Raw genomic sequence first — 18,536 nt, 5'->3', positions numbered from 1 at the left:
TGACTCCAGACCGACAGCTAGTCAGTCTGGAAGGCAAATCAGATAACGAGTGCTGGCCCTTTATACGAAAGATCAGCGGCTGAAGGAGCTCTCTTTTCTGTTGGAAGTGTAGGAGTTCTGAGCTTTCTTCAGCAGCTAGTGGCAATTCTGAGACACAGGCTGATTCTTGGTGCAAGGCAGTCCTGGCTTTGAATCCCACGGTGCCAGGCATTGGGATTTGAATGTGATTAAAAGCCTGGAACTAGAAAATCCCTTGTCCACCCTCATCTTTACCTGGGTCTGGCCTACACGTGACTCCAGACCCACAGCAAAAGGCGGGTGTCTTAACTGCCCTGTGAAATGACTTACGGAGACAATCAGTTCAATGGCACTAACAGTGGTGTCCACATCCCGGGTAAGAGTTAAATGACAATGGTCGATGCTGTGTAAGTTTCTCATCTGAGATTGAGAGTCTGCTCTCGAAGCAAGAATATTAAGGGATATGTAGCATCCACAGGTGTCGGGGTCCATTCACCTACACTAGCTAGAATCAAGGGCTGAAGGTGATATGGTAGGCTCCCTTGGCTGTGGAGGGAGGGGAGGTAAATCCAAAATACAGGAAAGACAATCCCATTAACTGCAGGAAATCGCACTGAGGGCACAGTTTTGCAAATCCGAAGGTCCTGCTTAAACTATAAAAGGCCACAGTTGGAATACTGTGAGCAGTTTGGGGCCTCTTTATGTAAGTAACGATAGAATGCCATTGAAGTCAGTCTAGAGGTTCACTTGGCCAATCCTGGATATGAGGAAGTGTCTCATGAGGAGACGTTGAGTAGGTTGGGCCCCATCTTGTTGGAGTTTAGAGTAATGAAAGGTAACTTTATTGAAATGTACGAGATTCTTAGGGGACTTGATGTGGTCGATGCGGAGAGGTTGTTTCCCCTTGTGAGAGAGTCTGGGACCAGACGGTATAAAATCTGAGCAAGGGGTAACCGTTTAAGACAGAGATGAGGAAAGGTAGTGAATCTGTAAAATTCTTTACCACAGAAGGATGTCAAGTCTGGGACATTAAGTATATTTGAGGCTGAATGGACAGATTTCTAATGAGTAAGGCAATCAAAGATGAGGGTGAAAAGGCAGGAAAGTAGATGTGAGGATTGTCAGATCAGCCACGATCCCATTGAATGATGGAACAGACTCAAAGAGCCAAATGGCCTACTTCTAATGGTAAACCACTGACACACAGTTTTGTACAGTCAAGAACATCTTTTTTATTCAATCAGTTAAACAAGTGTTGCTCTATAAAATTGTTTTATTATGGAGAAAGAAATTGTAATTAAACATGCATTAAACCATGAAAATAGGCGTGCACAGGGGGTTCTGGGATAGCACTATGCTCTGTCATAAGAGAAATGTTGGTACAAATTCAAGTTGTGTTGAAGTCCCAATTTCGGGTTTTCAAATTTTTTGTATTTTTTTTCTTCTCAAACCCAGTCCCTGTATTCCTCCCTGCCACCTCCCCCTGCCATGTGTATTCAGCAATAGCCACTGTCAGTCAGGGAGGAAGGCCGGTTTGGCAAATGCTACATTACCCCTCTGCTTCTCCTGTACCATGGCTTTCCAAGACCCCATCATGTTCAGCTTATAATCATTGGGTTTCCTATCTATTGGGGGAAGGGTGGTGTGGAGCAATGACAGACAGGAATGCAGAGCTCTCCCACCACTGACCATCTCCTCACCCACTCTTGGCCAGCTAGCAGCTTGCTTTGAAGATTTGAATTAATAGCCTGGCCCTTGCTGAAATGAACACTGCTCAGATCTGGGTGAGGTGGTGGTGGACTTGACCTGGCTCTTCCCATCTCTGCAGCAACCCATTGCCCGTACTTTAGGCCCAGGTCAGTTCCAAAAACAAGGCAAGTTGTTGTGCCTAAGTGTGGCCTCCCTCAACTCCGAAGCCTGCCTCAGGCCTGAACCAGGTCAGCTCCTCAGTCTCACTGGATTGATAGTACCATTAATGAGACCCTTGACTGTGGTTGGGGTGGGATGCCGGGTTGTGGATGAGAAGTGTGCATTGGCGGGTGCAGCATAGGCTGCAGGACTCTCAGCATGCGGTGCTCCTTAATGCTGGCACCGTCTGGAAGAACACACCAAGGGCCAAGTGATGTCTGAATCTTCTCAACATCAATGTTGCTGAACAGAGAGAGAGAGCGCAATGTTGCTAAAGCTTTTAGTCTCATGCTCATCAGGACCAATGCAAAAATACCAAATTTCAATCCAACAAGACAACAAGGTGTTGATTGGATGGCCAATCAACTTTGATTGGCAGAGGTGTTGCCATGCAGAAAGTAAGGGGGAACTACAGGCTCCCGGGTCATTCAAAAAGTGCTCTAGGCTGGAACAAATTCCTTTTCTAATCAAGTCATTTGCTGCTTGCTAGAAGTGATACACATTCAGAGACGATGCATACAAAAGGAACAGGTTCAAGCCTTGGGCTATTGTGGAATTATCCAGCAGCTTGAGGAGCCTAGTCACTTAGGAGTCTAATGGCCAATCAGAGTCAACTCACTAACCAATCAGCACCCTTTTCTACTGCAGTATAAATTGTTTTGACAGTTTGGAATTTAATATTCCTGCATTTGTCCTGATGAGTGCAAGATGAGACAGTTTAGCGACAAGCCCCTCCGTTCCGCAAGATTCAAATTTGGTGTGCATTACAAGGACACTGAACATGACTCACAAAAAGACTGCCGTGCCCTGTTGTCACTAGCATACGGGTCTCTGGAGCTGCAGAGGGAGTCAGACTCCGAAGAGTGGCCTCTTTGTCTGCTCAGTGTGGGCGGGGACATTGGCAATCCCTTTGTGTGCCAGCAGATGGCATGCAGTGCCCGATACCCTTGAATTATCCAGGTGAGAATGGATTGAATTTATCAGACAGTGCTTCCTACACTGCCCATCCCCTCGCCCTCCTCTCCCTAGCCTTCCTACCGTCACCTCCTCGAGTGCTCACCCAAAGCCCTAGCCCTCCTCGTGTGCAGCATCGCAATTCAATGCCCAGGGGCAAGGTTGGACTCGCAACACTAACTCCCCCACTCTGTGCCCAATGGGATGGGCAGGTGACTCTAAACTAGCTGTGACTGACTTTATGCTGGGCCCACTGCCTTGTATTGATGCCTCATATGGAGCTGAAAGGGTTAAACCTTTGACCTCCCTCCCCCAACCCCCCTAATATCCCAAACCCAACCTCCCACACCCCAAAAGAATTCACCACGAGCAAGCAGCCCCTGAACAACACACTAGCTGTGAATCAGTACACCCTAAAACACATTGCATTTACTCTGGTCTCTAACCTAACTCTTCTTAAAAATAAGGTGCTGAAATTGCCAATAATTGCATAGTCATAATTCAGATTAAGGCTTTGATTACACCGACCAGGATTAGACTTGAAACTGAACAGCACTTTAGTGTCCCAGCCCCTCAACTTCAAACCCAGCTTCCCCCTCCCCACCCCACCCCACCCCCCTCACACACTCAATGCCCTTCAAGCATGTGTGCGTCTTACAATACTTCATTAATTTGTACAAAAAAAAACATCGAATCCAAACTGGCCATGTTATGTAGATCATAAGTTAATATTTGTTAGATTGCAAATCAATACCTTCGAACATTCCAGCGTGCTTGGCAGGATTTTAAAAGTCTGCATTTAGGACATGTGCCTGTTTAATCCTCCTGGTCTTAAACATTTCACTGTGACATTAACTCTTTCCCTCGCTGCGCCCTGTTTAAGGGGAAAAGCAGAGAGCTTCACGTAAACTGGAATCTTTTACGGCTGCAGATTGCATTTACTTAACACCTTGTGGGGCAATCGATGAGGCACTGCTGGCGCGCACAGTCAGCAACAGTAATGTAGGGAGTATGGTGTGCCAGGCTGCGCACAGCAAGAGACCACCATCAATAATGTGATAGTGAGGGAGTAGTTGTTTCGGCACTGTTTAGGGAACAAGGGTTGGTCAGGATACAGGGGAGCACCTCTCCACCCAAGGGTCTAGAGCAAATGGGAAACTGGTTTTCCGCTCTTAGTCACATCCATTGACGAGATGTTTGCCTTCATGGAGGGAAGAATCAAAACCAGACAGTCACAAGTTTCCTTCATCTTCCCCTTCTTGAATATTCACAGAGACTAACATTTGGTCTGGGTGTGGAGAGGGAATAGCTCCATTAACAAAGGAATGGTCAGGAAAGGAATTTTTTTTTAAAAGCCAAATGAGCAAAGGACAGCTATTTTTAGACTTATTGAACTTTGCAATTTAGCATTGGTTTTCCAAACCCATTGTGTATACAAAAGCAGAAATTGCTGGAGAAACCCAGCAGGTCTGGTGATATCATCGGAGAGAAAAACAGAGTTGATGTTGCAAGTCCATTACTGGAGAAGGGTCGCTGGACTCGGAACATTAACTCTGTCCCTCTCTCCACAGATGCTGCTGGACCTGCTGAGTTTCCCCAGCAATTTCTGTTTTTGTTTCACATTTCCAGCATCCACAGTTTTAGGTTTTATACCATTGCATGAAACAGCAGTTAGGGCACTTCTGCATGGTGTTCGGATCAATGCACTATGGGAATGATGTGATTGAACAAGTGTGGTGTACAATGGAGAATCTGAGGACTGGAGAATAGGAGCAGTGGGTAAAGGATAGGGAGGCTGGGGTTGCTTCCTATTGAACAGAGGAGGCCGAGGCGCATAGTTTAAACACCAAGTATGAAGAGGAGACTAAATACAGCAGGTTCAAGGCCCTGACTCCCCATCTGTTGAGGGGCCCATAACTAAGGGGCATAGAGTTAGGGCAAGAGGGAGGGATTTGAGGAGAGGTTCCTCTCCATCCAAAGGGTGGTAGGGAGTTTCTGGGACACAAGGCCTGAGGGTACACAAAGGGACAGCATCCCTTGTCACATTTAAAAGAATCCAGTGTGCGTTTAAAGCATTGTAGCCCACAAGATGACAGAGCCAAGAGCTGGAAACGTGGGATGAAGCTGGATGGCTCCTGGTGGGCCGACACAGATACCTTGGGCCGAATGGTCTCCAAATGCACTGTAAATGTTCGAAGACTCTGCGCGTGCCACAGTGAAACAATTAAGCAGGCCATGACTGCAGCCTTTCCCAATCCGTGGACTGATTACAAATCGCTAACCAGTTGTGTGATACCTTTACCCGTCCCCTTTGCGTCTGTGGGCAATGGGCTGCAAAGGAGGGAGGGGTTGGGGTAGTGAGAGGACTGTTGCCTGTTTGAGTTGCCATGTCAATGAGCACAGGGCGCTACCCACTGCCCGCCCAAACCCCTACACCAATCCCGACCTGCCTTCCCCCACCCCTTGAACACGCCAAATGAACATGGAATTTATTTATTTCGCTCTTGCTTGGAGTTTCATTTTTTTAAAACTTTTTTTTTCAATATTACATTTTTTTTTCATTATTTAGCTGTTTGATGGATAAGCTGAAGAGATCGGCATGGATACCATGTAAGGTTATAAGACAATGAGATAACATACGTGATTACTGCGGTCCGCTACAACACAGAAACCCTTCGAATAACATATGATTACTGTACTCCATTGCAATGATAAGCGATTAAACAGGGAAAAACACCAAACTCCATTAGTACTACACTGTATATCTCAGCCTAGAAAGAGAGACTTGATCCAAAAATAAAACAAAAAGGATAGACAAAAATGAACTTTTCTTCTCCCTACAGTGAGCATCAATAACAATTAACTGTTTTTGTTACCTATATACTGTAATTGTAGAATTGAACGTACTTTATATCATAAAAAGCACCATTTTATTTATAATTATTTGTCTTTTTTTTTCAATTCTCTCCTTCAGCCCAACCCAAGGGGTACAGATTCATTCACAATAAAAAAATAAAAACACAAAAAAGACCACAATCAAAGAAAAAAAAATTTAATAGCTCCCCCACACTTATAAAGGCTGGGATAGTATCGCCCCTTCTTTTGTTTAGAGTCCCTGGGGCAAGTAGACTTTAAAAAAAAGGCAGACCTTTCTTTAAAAAAAAATAGAAAAGCAATTCTCTTTTTTTTAACAATCTCTAGCATACAAAGATATTCAACTCTCCAATGCATTGCACTTGGTTTCAGTTGAGAACTGTTATTTTTTTCCTTCTGACAAAATACATGTCAATCTCCATCACGAAAGAAAAAAAAATAACAGGCTGGCCTTCATAAATTCTCCTCTAGATTCGCTTTTAATTTTTAAAAAAAAATTAAAGTTATTTAGCACAGTCAGCTACAGTGCTGAAGCTGTGCGGTGGACTGTGATGTTTCAACTGTTATGAGGAGGATACCTGTGGGTAGAACCAAGGTGGGAAACCAAAGTCCAACTAACATTATCCCTCAGTTGACATGATTTGAGGTTACACTACCCGGTTAACTGAACTGATCCCTCGACTGACGTGTTACCTCAGTTGGGTTGCAGTAGCTCTTTAGAATAAAGAATTCTCGTAGAATTTAGCATCCTGTGCGTTCAAATCCAAAGCAGATCCTACGGAATTCTTGCAATTAAGAAATTTGCTCAGATTTGTATCCATGCATTTTGTCAATATCTTCTAAGTGCCTATATTCTGTAGTGTGCTTACTCCCCCCATGGTTTCTACTCCTTGCTTGAGCATACCCCTTTCTAAGTTCTGCTGTGCTCAAGAACGTTTTTATTTTTGTCATTGTCACCGGGTGACGTTTCTTTTTAAGTGGCTATCGATTTTTTTTTTGAAAAATGTTTTTTGTGTTTTCTTTTGATTTGTGTGTGAGGGGTTGCTATGGAGATAGTAGCTGTCTTAGTGTGAGGTGAAGACTGTAATATGAACTGAAAAACAGAGGTACACTAGCGTGAGGTGCCCCAATGATTCACCAGACCGAATCCTCTCGAGACAGGCCGACAGGGTTGGCATGGAGTTACCGGAAATTAATGGTTAATTTCCAAAACACAACAAGAGAAGATTCACCAGGGCAATCAAAAGACATGCTTGCTGTAAGCAATTTGTTAAGAATTATGAGTAATTGCAAGCAGGGGCAGCTTGATTATGTAGAGTAAACAGACTGGATAACAATTAATCTTCCCCATGCCAGTTGGCATGAAATGGGCAGTCAAGGGGAAGAGTGTAGGGCAGTAGGACAGGAGTGGGGTAGGAGGGGCAATGCGACAAAGCCTTCAGGAATACCTCGAAGCCGGATTTTGCCACCCTGGATAGGCTACACCAGTCTTGGGATATCTGAGCTTTCTTGCTTGGCAGAGCATGATGAGGAACGTGGATATGTCCAACATCAAACCAGCAAAGAATGGACATATCACCATGGCATCCCCACAACATCATGCCCACTGCTAACCAGTTAGTTGTGGGTGGAGAATGGTGGCATAAAGTCTATGAATTATCTTAAGTAGAAATTAAGAATTATAGGTTTAGCAGGAAGAGAACAAAGACTTCCCCACAGGAAATTCAGACACCAAATGATCCATGGTAGGAGCTGGTCTCAGCTTCAAACAGGCCTCCTTCCTCAGAGCACGTCTTCATTAAAAACTACAAATCAAGGGAGAATGGGAATATCCTTAAATATCAAATTTCTGATATGCATCCTATCTTCAGAATCTAGCTTGCTGGAAGATACTCAATACTTGGGATTGTACACTGTCACGATTGCTGTGAAGAAAGCTTAGGAAAAAAAACTTCAGATTTTCTCCAAAATGAATGGGCTCAGAATGACTAATTCTTCTCCAGCAATCTGGACATTATTCTTGGGTTGGATGGTGGACTATCCAATTGAGGAACTGTCACAGCACCACCCAGGCCTCTCTTCATTCCCATATATATCCGTGCAGGAAGTGCAGTTGAGAGCAAAGGTCTCAGCAATCTGTGGCCTGGCAAGAATGAAAATGTACCACCATGAATGGCTTTGAAACAAGGCATTCAGTCAACCCTGTGAAACCCTAACCTTCCTGTAACATATTAGAGGTCCCTGTCTCTGTTTTATCCTCGAGGAATGACCTTGATCCTATGAAATTTACGTCAATATTCTCTTTCACGTGTGTTTTCAAATCTTAACTTTATATCAGGAAGTACAGATTTTAGGCCAATTAAAGATTCAATCTTGTCTGGAATAAAAAATACTCTTGAATTATTTGATGTCTGATGGGTCAGTCTTAACAAGTTGTTTAGGAAATGAGGGATAGAATAAAAAAGGAAGAGGGAAGAAAAGAGTCTTCTCAACAACACTGGCTGCAGAGTAGACCCCAGGCATTTGGAATCCAGGATAATATCTGCTGGATGTCCCTCATGGGTGCATGTAGGAAGGTGGTGCAGGCTGCATTGAAGAATGAAGTGAGACAACTTTGTCAGTTGGCATTGCAGTCTTCAGCTTTTGACTGAGTTGCATTGAGAGACATTGTCCCCTTTCTTTTCTGTCTTTTGCACACTGTATTCTGAAGGCTTTCCAAATTGAAATTGGCATGACACGAAATATAAACATCAAACTCTCCCCTCCCTCCCACCCCGAAGAGTGGATGTTGTGGGTGGGGATCGTGGGTGCTGAAAGCTGCAACTGAGTGGTTTATCAGGTATCTCTTTTGGCTGAAGGTTGACCTCTGACCTCCCTTGACCCCTTCTGAATGAGCATTGGTAATAAGCAGGTAAATGGCAGGAGGGAGGGTCTAGGCAAGGAGAGCACTCAATGAAGAGCCTCCCCAGTGGCTATCTACTTCTTGCAGGAGGTTGGGGAGTCATGCTGGGGTCGGGGAAGATATAATCCCCTCAACCCAGCTCCTCAGTCACCCTGGAGACCGTGAGGTCTGCAGATGCTAGAGATGCAGATGTTTTTCCAGCAACACACTCTCAATCCCTCATTCACCCTGCCCTTACAGAGTCTGTCTCTCATTCTAAACACTTGGGAGGGCAATGCTGAACTGATGGATTGCCAAGGGTAATGGGGGGAAGGTGGATGATCGGCAGAGACAGGAGAGCCGTGAAGCGTGGTGGTGTTCCCAATGTTCTCCGTTCCTCCTCCTAAAGTTTGGGAGCCGTGCCAGGTATTGTTGCGACAATCCGATGGGAATGTTAAGGCATATCTCTTGATGTGTGACAGCAAGGGGGGGGAGGAAGCTAGATCGCTGTGAAGTCACACCTTGACTTGGCCACATTTCCCAAGCAGCGGCCATGGCCATTACTTTATGCCAATGCTTGTCAAGGGGACCTACAGCCAACTTGGCTGAGATCTGCTGTGCTGGGTCTGGGGCTGTGCATGGTCGATACAGGCAGACGACCACCCATACAGTCGGGAAGGATTGCCTGGCTAAGTCACGTGTCATCAAATGTCACCACCACGCAACCTCGTGACACACTCACGTCTGACCTTGCACGTTGGACTGCCAAAGCTACCATCTTACTCTTGATGGTTTCCTTCCTAGCAATTTGTAAGCAGGAAACCACAGTTTCAAGTGGAAGTGAGCTCGGGTCAAGAGAAGGGCTTGGGGTGAGGGGTGGAGGGTTGGTCAGACATAGGGAAACGTGAGTGGGAGTGGATCTATGGGAATTTCCATCCTGGTGCTTTGTGCATAACAGAAGGGAACAAAGGTTAAAAAGGAAAGGGGACACCGTCTCTTTAAATGTTCAATGTGAGCTGCTGCTTTTTGCTGTGCTTTAAGTGAACCAGAAAAAGGGGGTTCAGGGTTTGGGGGAGAGGAGTAGGTTTGGTGCCCCCCACCCCGCCCCCACCTTGGCCTAAGACAGGCAGCCTCTGCATTTGTAAAAACTGCAAAAATTTTAACACTTCTGATTACTTTTTATTCCTTTTTTTTAAAAGCGGTAAACCAGAAAGCAAAGCCAAAACTATCACTACCCAGAATGCAAGCAACAAACATTTGCTAATGGCGATGACTCTTGTGTGTCGGCGTGTGGTTTACAAAGCCTACCTAGTTCAGATGCAGTATTATTATATTGAGATTTATATGTTTGTCTTTAACTCTGAAACGGAGTTATGCTCATGACACAAATACACCATACCTTGTCCATTCGCTTAGCTTTCAATGGAAAGCAGAGCTAATTGAAGAGATCTCTCTTCCCCACCACCCCCTTCCTGACCATAAACCTTTTCCCTCTCCCCCTTTTCCCCTACCCCACAATATTGCTACAGGAGAAGATTGTGTCAGTAAATTGGATTTGGTTACCAGGAAAGTCAAATTTAGGTTATTCAAACACAGAACTGGTTCACTGGACTCGAAACTTTAATGCTGTTCGTCTCTCCACAGAAGCTTCCAGATCCTACTGAGTTTCTCCAGCAATTTCTGTTCCTGTCCTCAAACACTGTCTCCTCCTCTAAGCAGGTTGCGGCCTGTTATTAGGTGGCAAAGCCTATCCAGCACTTGGTGGTGGGATCTTGGTTTCAGTCTCCGCTCACGCTTCTGGCCCCCAGAAAGCATCTTGTCCTCAAGTGGGCACCCCTCTCCCTTGACACCTATCCCCCACCCACCATCCCCTCTGTGTCATGACTCCCTCTTACAAACCAGCTCCTGCTCTGCTACCTTGGTTGCCGTGGCTACATCCTCAACAACTGAGAGTAAATCGGGTCAACAAATGCCTTGATTGTTTTCAGGCAAAGCTTGCCTCGTGCCAATTTGAATTAGCGAACAAAAGCTTGATGTCATTCCAAGATGGAGATCGGAACAGGAATGCACAGTCTCCAATGACATCAACTACCCAAAATCCTTGGCAAGTCGTCTGATCGAGATGGTCCACACGATTGATTACAAAGCACTCGGAGAGAGAACTGAAAGACTGTCTATATCTCTCACAATCACAGAGATGAAACCAAGAGTCAGTGCGTGACAGAAGTGAAGTCACCATTTGGTCATTTGACTACCCTTTAACCCCTCTGTTCCTGGTTGGAAATGAGTCAAACACAAGAGCTCCCATCTTAAACAAACTGAAGCTAGTCTGAAACACAACCAGAAATTGGTGGAGAAACTCAGCAGGGTCTGGCAGAATCTGTGGAGAGAGACAAACAGAATTAACATTTCGAGTGCAGTAAGCCTTTATCAGAACTGATAGTAGCTAGGAAGATGGTGTGGGGAAAGAGAGAGAACAACTGATAGGCAGACAAAGAGATAGTTGATGATAACCCAGGGAGAAAGTGAGGCTGATAATGTGGGTGAATGAGTAGGTGGAAATTGGTTGGCTGTGCTGAAAGCAGACCATGTCATTACAGGGCCTGGGGTGTGGGGCTGGGTAAAGGATATGCAGTGAGACGTTCTGTCCTGGAGGTTGCAGGGTCCTCAAGAGGAATATGAGATGTTGTTCTTCCAGCTCGTACTGAGCTTCACTGGAGCACTGCAGCAAGCCCGAGATGCTGATGTTCTCCGGGGAACAGAGTGGGCTGTTGAAGTGGCAGGCAACTGGAAGTTCAGGGTCATTTTTATGGACAGAATATAGGTGTTTCAGAAAGCAGTTGCTCAGTCTGCGTTTCGTAGACTCCAATGTAGAGGAGAGACCACATTGTGAGCAGCGAGTACAGGGGACTGGATTTTATTTCAGATTTCCAGCTACTGAAGCTGGTCCAAATTCTTTACAGTTTGAACTTTGAGATTGGGCTGAAGCCAAATCTCTTCCTCACTCAGATCTTGTAATCATGGCGGGGCACAGGGCAGCAGGTGAGGCTGTTCGGTCCATTGTGGGAGAGTCCTGTTAGATTCACTCTACCCCATCCCTCCCTCCCTCTCTGTAGCCCAATGTTATGTGAAAACAAGTGATTCTGCCTTAGGCAGCCTCCTCTGGGCAATGTCTCCAGATCAGCACAACCATTTACTGCTGTAGAACAGGACACCAGCTTATTATGGACGGTCTTAGTGGGTCGGTGAGTGGTGAGGGTGATCAAAGTGATTGGGGACAAGGCCTAGGGCTGGAGGGTATACATCAGGACCCAGTGACCAGGCCCTGGTACTCTGGGGGAGGGTGGCTGGGCTTGGGTTGGGGGCTGGGAGCAGCAACATGGACCTCCCACCCTCTTGTGCTTTCTGCTCCTGCCCCCTGTTGGCGGTCAGGATAGGCTGTAGTTTATGGTGGTGGATGGGGGGGGAGGTATTTTGTGGGGGAGGTGGGGAGGGAACTGAGGTTGAATTCAATGCCACTACATGATGACCTCTGCCCAATCAAAATTCAAGTACGTAAGTTCGGATCCAATGATGATCCTGTTTCTACCCCCACGTACACCCCTCCACCATTCACCTCCACCCCTCCTCCATTTTCCCCACCCCTTATCTGACTTCACCCCTCCCCCATATACCTACCCTCTCCGCCACTCTCCCTCCTTTATCATCACCCCCACCAGCCAATCTGGGGGAGGGATGTAATGGAGTCCATACCATGCAGCTGATTGGTAGTTTGCACCTCAGAGAGGACACACATCAACTCCAGGTTCATTCCTCCAGCCGCACACACAATGTTAGGAGGTGCTGAAGAATCGGACCTTGTATAAAACAGACACCTCCCTTTCCTCTGTCTCCCTCTGTGTCCCCCTCTTTCCTTTGGCCACCCCCTCCTACCCACTCTGTTGGACATGTCTTCATGTCCCTCTCTGTTTCGCCATCTCAATCCTGATCAATGATGACTTGCAATCAGGTCAGGGATGGAAAATATGAGCAACCCTTTTTGGGAGCAGAGTGAGTGAACTTGGACAGGTGCAGGATTTCCATCAATGAGCATTCCTCCTTAACAGAGCTCCATGTGTACAGTTTACCCAGTCATTGTGGACTCGTACCACTCAGCTTTCCATTTGGTGGAAGGATCATTTACACCTTAAGGACTTAAGGGAAGACACTGAGGAGGGGGTGGGAAAGAGAAAAAGATTGCTAGCTTGAAACCTGTCCATCTGTCCACACCTGTGTGTTCCACTGGGGGGCGGTAGTAATCTTAGGGGCTGGTGCCTGATCTCTCTGTTACCTTTGCTCCACTCCAGCCCCCTTTGCCTTTCTTGTTACACTTTCCACAGCATTCACCCCCATTCCCCCAACACCCCTTTGAAGGCTCTTCGACCCCCTTCCGTTAAGCAGATAGCCTCAGCGGCCAAACTGGGACAAGGCTTCTTTCTGCTTGGGCAATGGGCAGTGGAAGTGATGTAGCTATCACTCACCTATACCAGCAGCTCTGACCACTGCTACTGAGGGCCAGCAATGGCTGGCGTGGCAGGAAGGTGTTGAGTGTCCTACTTGAGTTTCTAGTGGTAGGGAGAGAGGCGGAAATGTGGGGAAAGTGAAAGGTCAGCGCTAGCAACAACTAGAACCATTGAGTCCTCCACTGGTTGTGAAACTAGCTGGTTCCTACCTGAGCCCTCCACCCCCTTTCCAGAGTCTCACCGAGATTAAGGGCATGTCATTGAGAGGGTTACTTTCACCGCCCCCTGCTGGACATCACCTCAACTGCACAGTGTGGGGGAAACGGCCAAAAATCCGGGTCACTTTTAGGTTTAATTGTTAAGGCAGTCCAATATAGAATACATTTTGAGAGACTGTAGCACATTTCGGTGGGATAATTGGGGCTGGAATAACTAATTGTCTATTCTTGTATAGTTTCTATATATTTATAAATATTTGAATACATTTATGAAGCCTTTAATGCATTTGATGTATACTGAACGAGGCACTTATAAAGATAATAGTCGCATTTGCATTGCAGATTGTAGTGTTTTCCTTTTTAAAAAAAACGTCAATTCTGGGTTGATTGTGTACCATCTTTCTGGTGTGCTATGAGTCCACTGTAACCTTTACCCTTTACTTTTAATACTGGTTAAACAGGTTAAAATCACGGTCCTTACAAAATGCAAATGTGAGATGCTCCCACCAAACTCAAAGCCACGTTACACTGCACAATGTGTGACGGTATTGGTTGCCAATTTGAGTGGAAAAATCGATTCCTATATGGTTGGAGAGATCATTCTGAACTGGTTTGTATATTTTTGTTTCCTTCCTCGAACGTGTCTGAGTCATCTCAGATGGTTGTTGTTTCTGTTCCCAGTGTTCAGCGATGATGCCGTTTCCCTCCCCCCTCTTTCTCTCTTTCTTTCTCTCTCTCTGTGTCAATTTTTACTTGTGTCAAGGAAGGTATCAGATGGTCTTGTCGCTGCTCATTGGGACAGGCTCGCAACTATCAGAGGAACCAAGACTGTGGAGAGACCAGGAAAACAAGACAGAAAATTATGAACAAGGTTAGGTACAGTAGCACTGGTCCATCTCAGCTCAGTCAATCGTCTGAAGGGGACTTCTGTTTTTTCTTCAAACAAAAAACTTTGCTTTCTCTATTCTTTCCTTTGTGAGGATTTTAGAATTTAGAATTTAGAATTTATTTGTCAAACGTACTTTTACAAGAAAAATACAATGAGAAATGTTATAAGTCGCCCTACCATGGCGCCTACATTAATGACAGAAGTCATAAGTAAATTCATGTGACAAAAAAAGGTAAATTTAAGACAGAAGTTCATCAAAGTTTTATTCACCTTGACGGAGATTGTCAATATTGGGAGTCGAACACTTCCCTGTTCTGGCCCTCAGTGTCCAGTAGAAACGATCTCAGATCATACTATACACTGCAGAGTGTAGCTCCCTCACTCCCCCAGCCCCTCAGATGCACATGTGATGCTCTCAAGCTCTGATCCGTGATATCTCTGGGGGACACCACCAGTCGCTGTGCACTTGAGTCGATTGTCATTTGAACCTCTCTGCGTTTTGATCAGGAGTAGGCCACTCAGCCCCTTGATCTCAGTCCACCAGTCAATAAAGATCTGAACTGATTGTGGACTCGATCTCATCTTCCAGTCTACCTTTCCTCTCATTCTGCGGATCTCCAATATGGCAGAAACTTCCAGAACTGGAGGTCAATGTGAGCCGACCCTCCAATCAGCTCAGAGGGAACATTGCTTCCTGCCTCTCCATAAGTTTTGACTTCTTGTCAATGAGAAATCTGTCCATATTTAATGACCTGTGTAAGAGAATTCCAGGGACTAAGAGAGAATAAATTCCTCAGCTCCATCCTAAATGACAGATTAAAACCATTCCTCCTGTTGTGAATTCCTTCCTGAGGTGAAACATCCTCTCAATATCTACAGATTCACTACGATCACCTCTCATTCATCTGAACTCTGATGGCCTGACCTCTTCAACCCTTCCTCCCAAGCCGAACCCCCTCATCTCAGGAAAACGTGAGTCTTCTCGGAACTGCTCCTGAAGCAAGTCAGTGGGAATCAAGTGCATCAAGAAAATACATGCAAAATCCTTTCCAATTAATTTGCATAGTAAGGGGACCACTTTGACACAACGCAAAGGTATCTCTCAACGCAAGGTAAATTTTTCAATAAAAAACACTTGGATAAAAGTTAAGAGAAAGGGAAAACATTGAGAGGTCCAAAGAAAGCTACTGCTCTTTGGATTAATCTCCGCTTATCTACATTAACATTGCATTTTTCTCTATATATTTAAGAATACATTCCACACATCTCAATAGCGCCCTTTCTGACTGACTGCAAACATCACAAACCACCATCCAGTAAGTGAGTAAAAGTAGTGTTCAATTCTTTGATGTTCGATTATATGAGTCTGTTTACGATTGACGTTCACTGTGCTTGATTAGTGCAGGCTTAGAGGAAAGTGAAGGAGGCTATAGAGGGAGCTGAAAGTCAGAGCAACAGCATGGAGCAGATACCTGAGAGCTCTGTGAATGAAATGTACCAACCAGTGTCATAGCTCCGCGATCTAAAGTGAAGTATCACATTTCACAGGCGAGCTGGACAGCTTAAGCACGGAGCCAGGAAAGATGTGACCGCCTGCTGCACAAGATCATTAGGGGAGGCTTAAACTGCAAGTGTCTAGATTAGAGTGGTGCTGGAAAAGCACAGCAGGTCAGGCAGCATCCGAGGAGCAGGGACATCAACGCTTCAGGCAGGATTCGTTCACAATTCCTGATGAAGGGCTTCTGCCCGAAACGTCGATATTCCTGCTCCTCGGATGCTGCCTGACCTGCTGTGCTTTTCCAGCATCACTCTAATCTTGACTCTGATCTCCAGCATCTGCAGTACCCACTTTCGCCTAGTTGATTTTAAACTGCAAGTGTGACCATCCAAACTCAGAGCATCAACTACAGACAGAACTCTTGCCCTGGGAGCTCCATACCTGGCGGGAACACGCTGGGTCAGCTTCAGTCGCTATCAAATCATAATTGCTTCCTTAGCCAAACAAAGTGTAGGTTTCTCCTGATCTGCTTGCAATAACCTTGCTCCACGATTCATCCCCCATGTAACTCATCCCCCATACCGAGATCCTCCCCAATTTTCCACCTTATTCCGAACTCCTTAGTTTTAACGTCTACACCTTTCCCTGGAGTGATTACAAAATACCAGTCTACACTAGACCATGAAAAAGTAAAGATCTGCAGATTCAGGAAGAAGGATCACTGGGCCTGAAACGTTAACTCTGCTTTCTCTCCACCAATGCTGCCAGACCGGCTGAGTTTCTGCTTTTGCACACTACATCACTCCTTCACAGTGACATTTCACAAACAATATTCACCCAGACTCCAAACGGCTCTGCCAATGCTTTACCATCTTTGATATAATTCCTAATCTGACAACACTACTTGTGAAAGAACTTTAAAATATTTTCCTTCCTGTTCAAAGGGGCTGGTTGACCGGTTAGTCCAACTGACATGATTAGACCTTCCTACTTCAATGACTGATATTGTCAGCTGTATTCGTTTATCAGCCAACTTCGGCCAATGGATTTGCCAAAAGATTGGCCAGTTTTGTAATCCCCTGGAAACTGCTGATTTTGCTACAATGAAGGATTCACCCAGAGGCTCCTCACCTTAGGGGATGGGTAGGGGTGGGACGGTGGGGAGGGGAAGGTGGTTATTGGATCTGCGCCTCGGATTGTTCTCTCGTTTCTGAGGGTGTTCCTGATCCTTCCTCCATCCTTTGAGTTCTCCCCCTAACTGGGCAGTGCCAGGGACCTTGGACCCAACAGTCGTGGTCATTTTGCCCATCTCTAAAATTAATGCGTGACATTTGCGTTTGCAACCCACATTACTGAATGACATTGATGGATTTGTCTTTGGCTCGGGTGAGAGAACCAATGGTTGTTATAGATTAACCATGCTTTAATTGAATGACAGAACAGGCTGGAGGGGCTGAATGACCTCCTGTCTGTTTCTGTGTCAGTGGTCAGGTATGAAGGCACTTGGAGGAGCAACCAAGTCATGCACACATTGGTGAGTGTAAGAGCCTTATCCCACAGGCAGCTCAGGAACAGCACTGAGCAACTCCTGTTTTAAAGTGACTCCATGCCGCAACGGCTAGCGCATTGGACTTCTAGCAGTTTGAAGGGATTCAAAGGTTCTGGGTTCGAGTCCCGCTAGAGTCGATACTTTTAACAGGCATTTGGATGGGTATATGAATAGGAAGGGTTTGGAGGGATATGGGCCGGGTGCTGGCAGGTGGGACTAGATTGGGTTGGGATATTTGGTCGGCATGGACGGGTTGGACCGAAGGGTCTGTTTCCATGCTGTACATCTCTTTGACTCTATGTTTGTCATGAATTAAGCCTTTGTTTACTCACCCAAAAGGAGTTATAATGGTAAAGGTACAATCACCAAAGTTCACCTGGACCATTCTCTCATAGTCACAGATAATTGATGGTAGTGGTTTAACCTGAGGCACCACATTTCAGGCAAGTGGAGAGTTTGAGAAGGAGAGTCAGTAATGGTAACCTCAGCCTGTGCAGGAGTAGCACTCAAGTTGCTAGTGACACAAACCAGCCATTCAGCTAACTGAGCTAATCGACCCCAGTCACAATAGAGTCACTACATGACGCCAGAGCTCTGATGGCACTGGGAACTGAAATTTATCTGGCTGATTAATGGCCTCAGTCAGAAAGTCCAGAGGTTAGACCTAAGAAGGGGATACAGTGTTCATTAGGAATGCCAAACCTTATTAAAACTGATCAGTAATTTGTGTGAACTACAGTGTTTCCAATACTCAACGTATTAGGATCACTGTGTAGTCCCGAAAGTACTATGGACATTTTCCGCTTCCATATGATTGATATGCACAAAGATGGCTGAGTGTTAGTTCAGTCTGGAAATAGTCTCCATGCAATCACACACCTACAACCGTGGAGAAAACTTCAAACAACGGCCCCTTCAAGGGCGAGATGGCGGGGGTGGGGAACAGCCATATTAAAATACTGCGGACTGTGATCTCTTATGATTCCTAAAATAATAAGGGCAAAGCTTTGGATGCCAGGCATCTGCTTATCCTGTGACCGTGTGAGCCCCGAAATGCCCCAAAGCCCGTGCAGTCACTTGTAGGGAAGCGGCGGCCCCTGTGTGCACAGTAAGATCCCACAAAACCCGCTTCCACACCACTGGCTGAGGGATGAATACACTGGATGGAGCTGCCCCCTTGCTTCTTCTGGCCGGAATGATACTGTTCCTGATCCTAATGGGCGGGAGAATGGAGCCTTGATTTAA

At 45.7% G+C, this 18,536-nt stretch overlaps 1 protein-coding gene across 12 annotated transcripts in view; it reads right to left on the bottom strand.

The window, feature by feature from the left end:
* Positions 1–1,225: 1,225 nt before the first annotated feature.
* The window catches only part of nfixb (nuclear factor I/Xb), a 635,608-nt gene continuing 618,297 nt past the window's right edge, over positions 1,226–18,536 (bottom strand). For all 12 annotated transcript variants that reach the window (XM_087983272.1, XM_087983261.1, XM_087983265.1 and 9 more), the window contains one exon: positions 1,226–14,183. In XM_087983272.1, coding sequence (XP_087839398.1) covers positions 14,169–14,183 — 15 coding nt within the window. In that variant the 3' untranslated portion in view covers positions 1,226–14,168. The remainder of the gene's footprint in view (positions 14,184–18,536) is intronic.

This window comes from Chiloscyllium plagiosum, unplaced genomic scaffold, assembly GCF_037043375.1.
Source record: "Chiloscyllium plagiosum isolate Xiang-an unplaced genomic scaffold, Cpla_swu_hap1 HiC_scaffold_45, whole genome shotgun sequence".
In the NCBI taxonomy this organism is placed as follows: domain Eukaryota; kingdom Metazoa; phylum Chordata; class Chondrichthyes; order Orectolobiformes; family Hemiscylliidae; genus Chiloscyllium; species Chiloscyllium plagiosum.
Note: the sequence above shows the minus strand (reverse complement) of the source record. Positions and strands in the feature narration are given on the sequence as shown.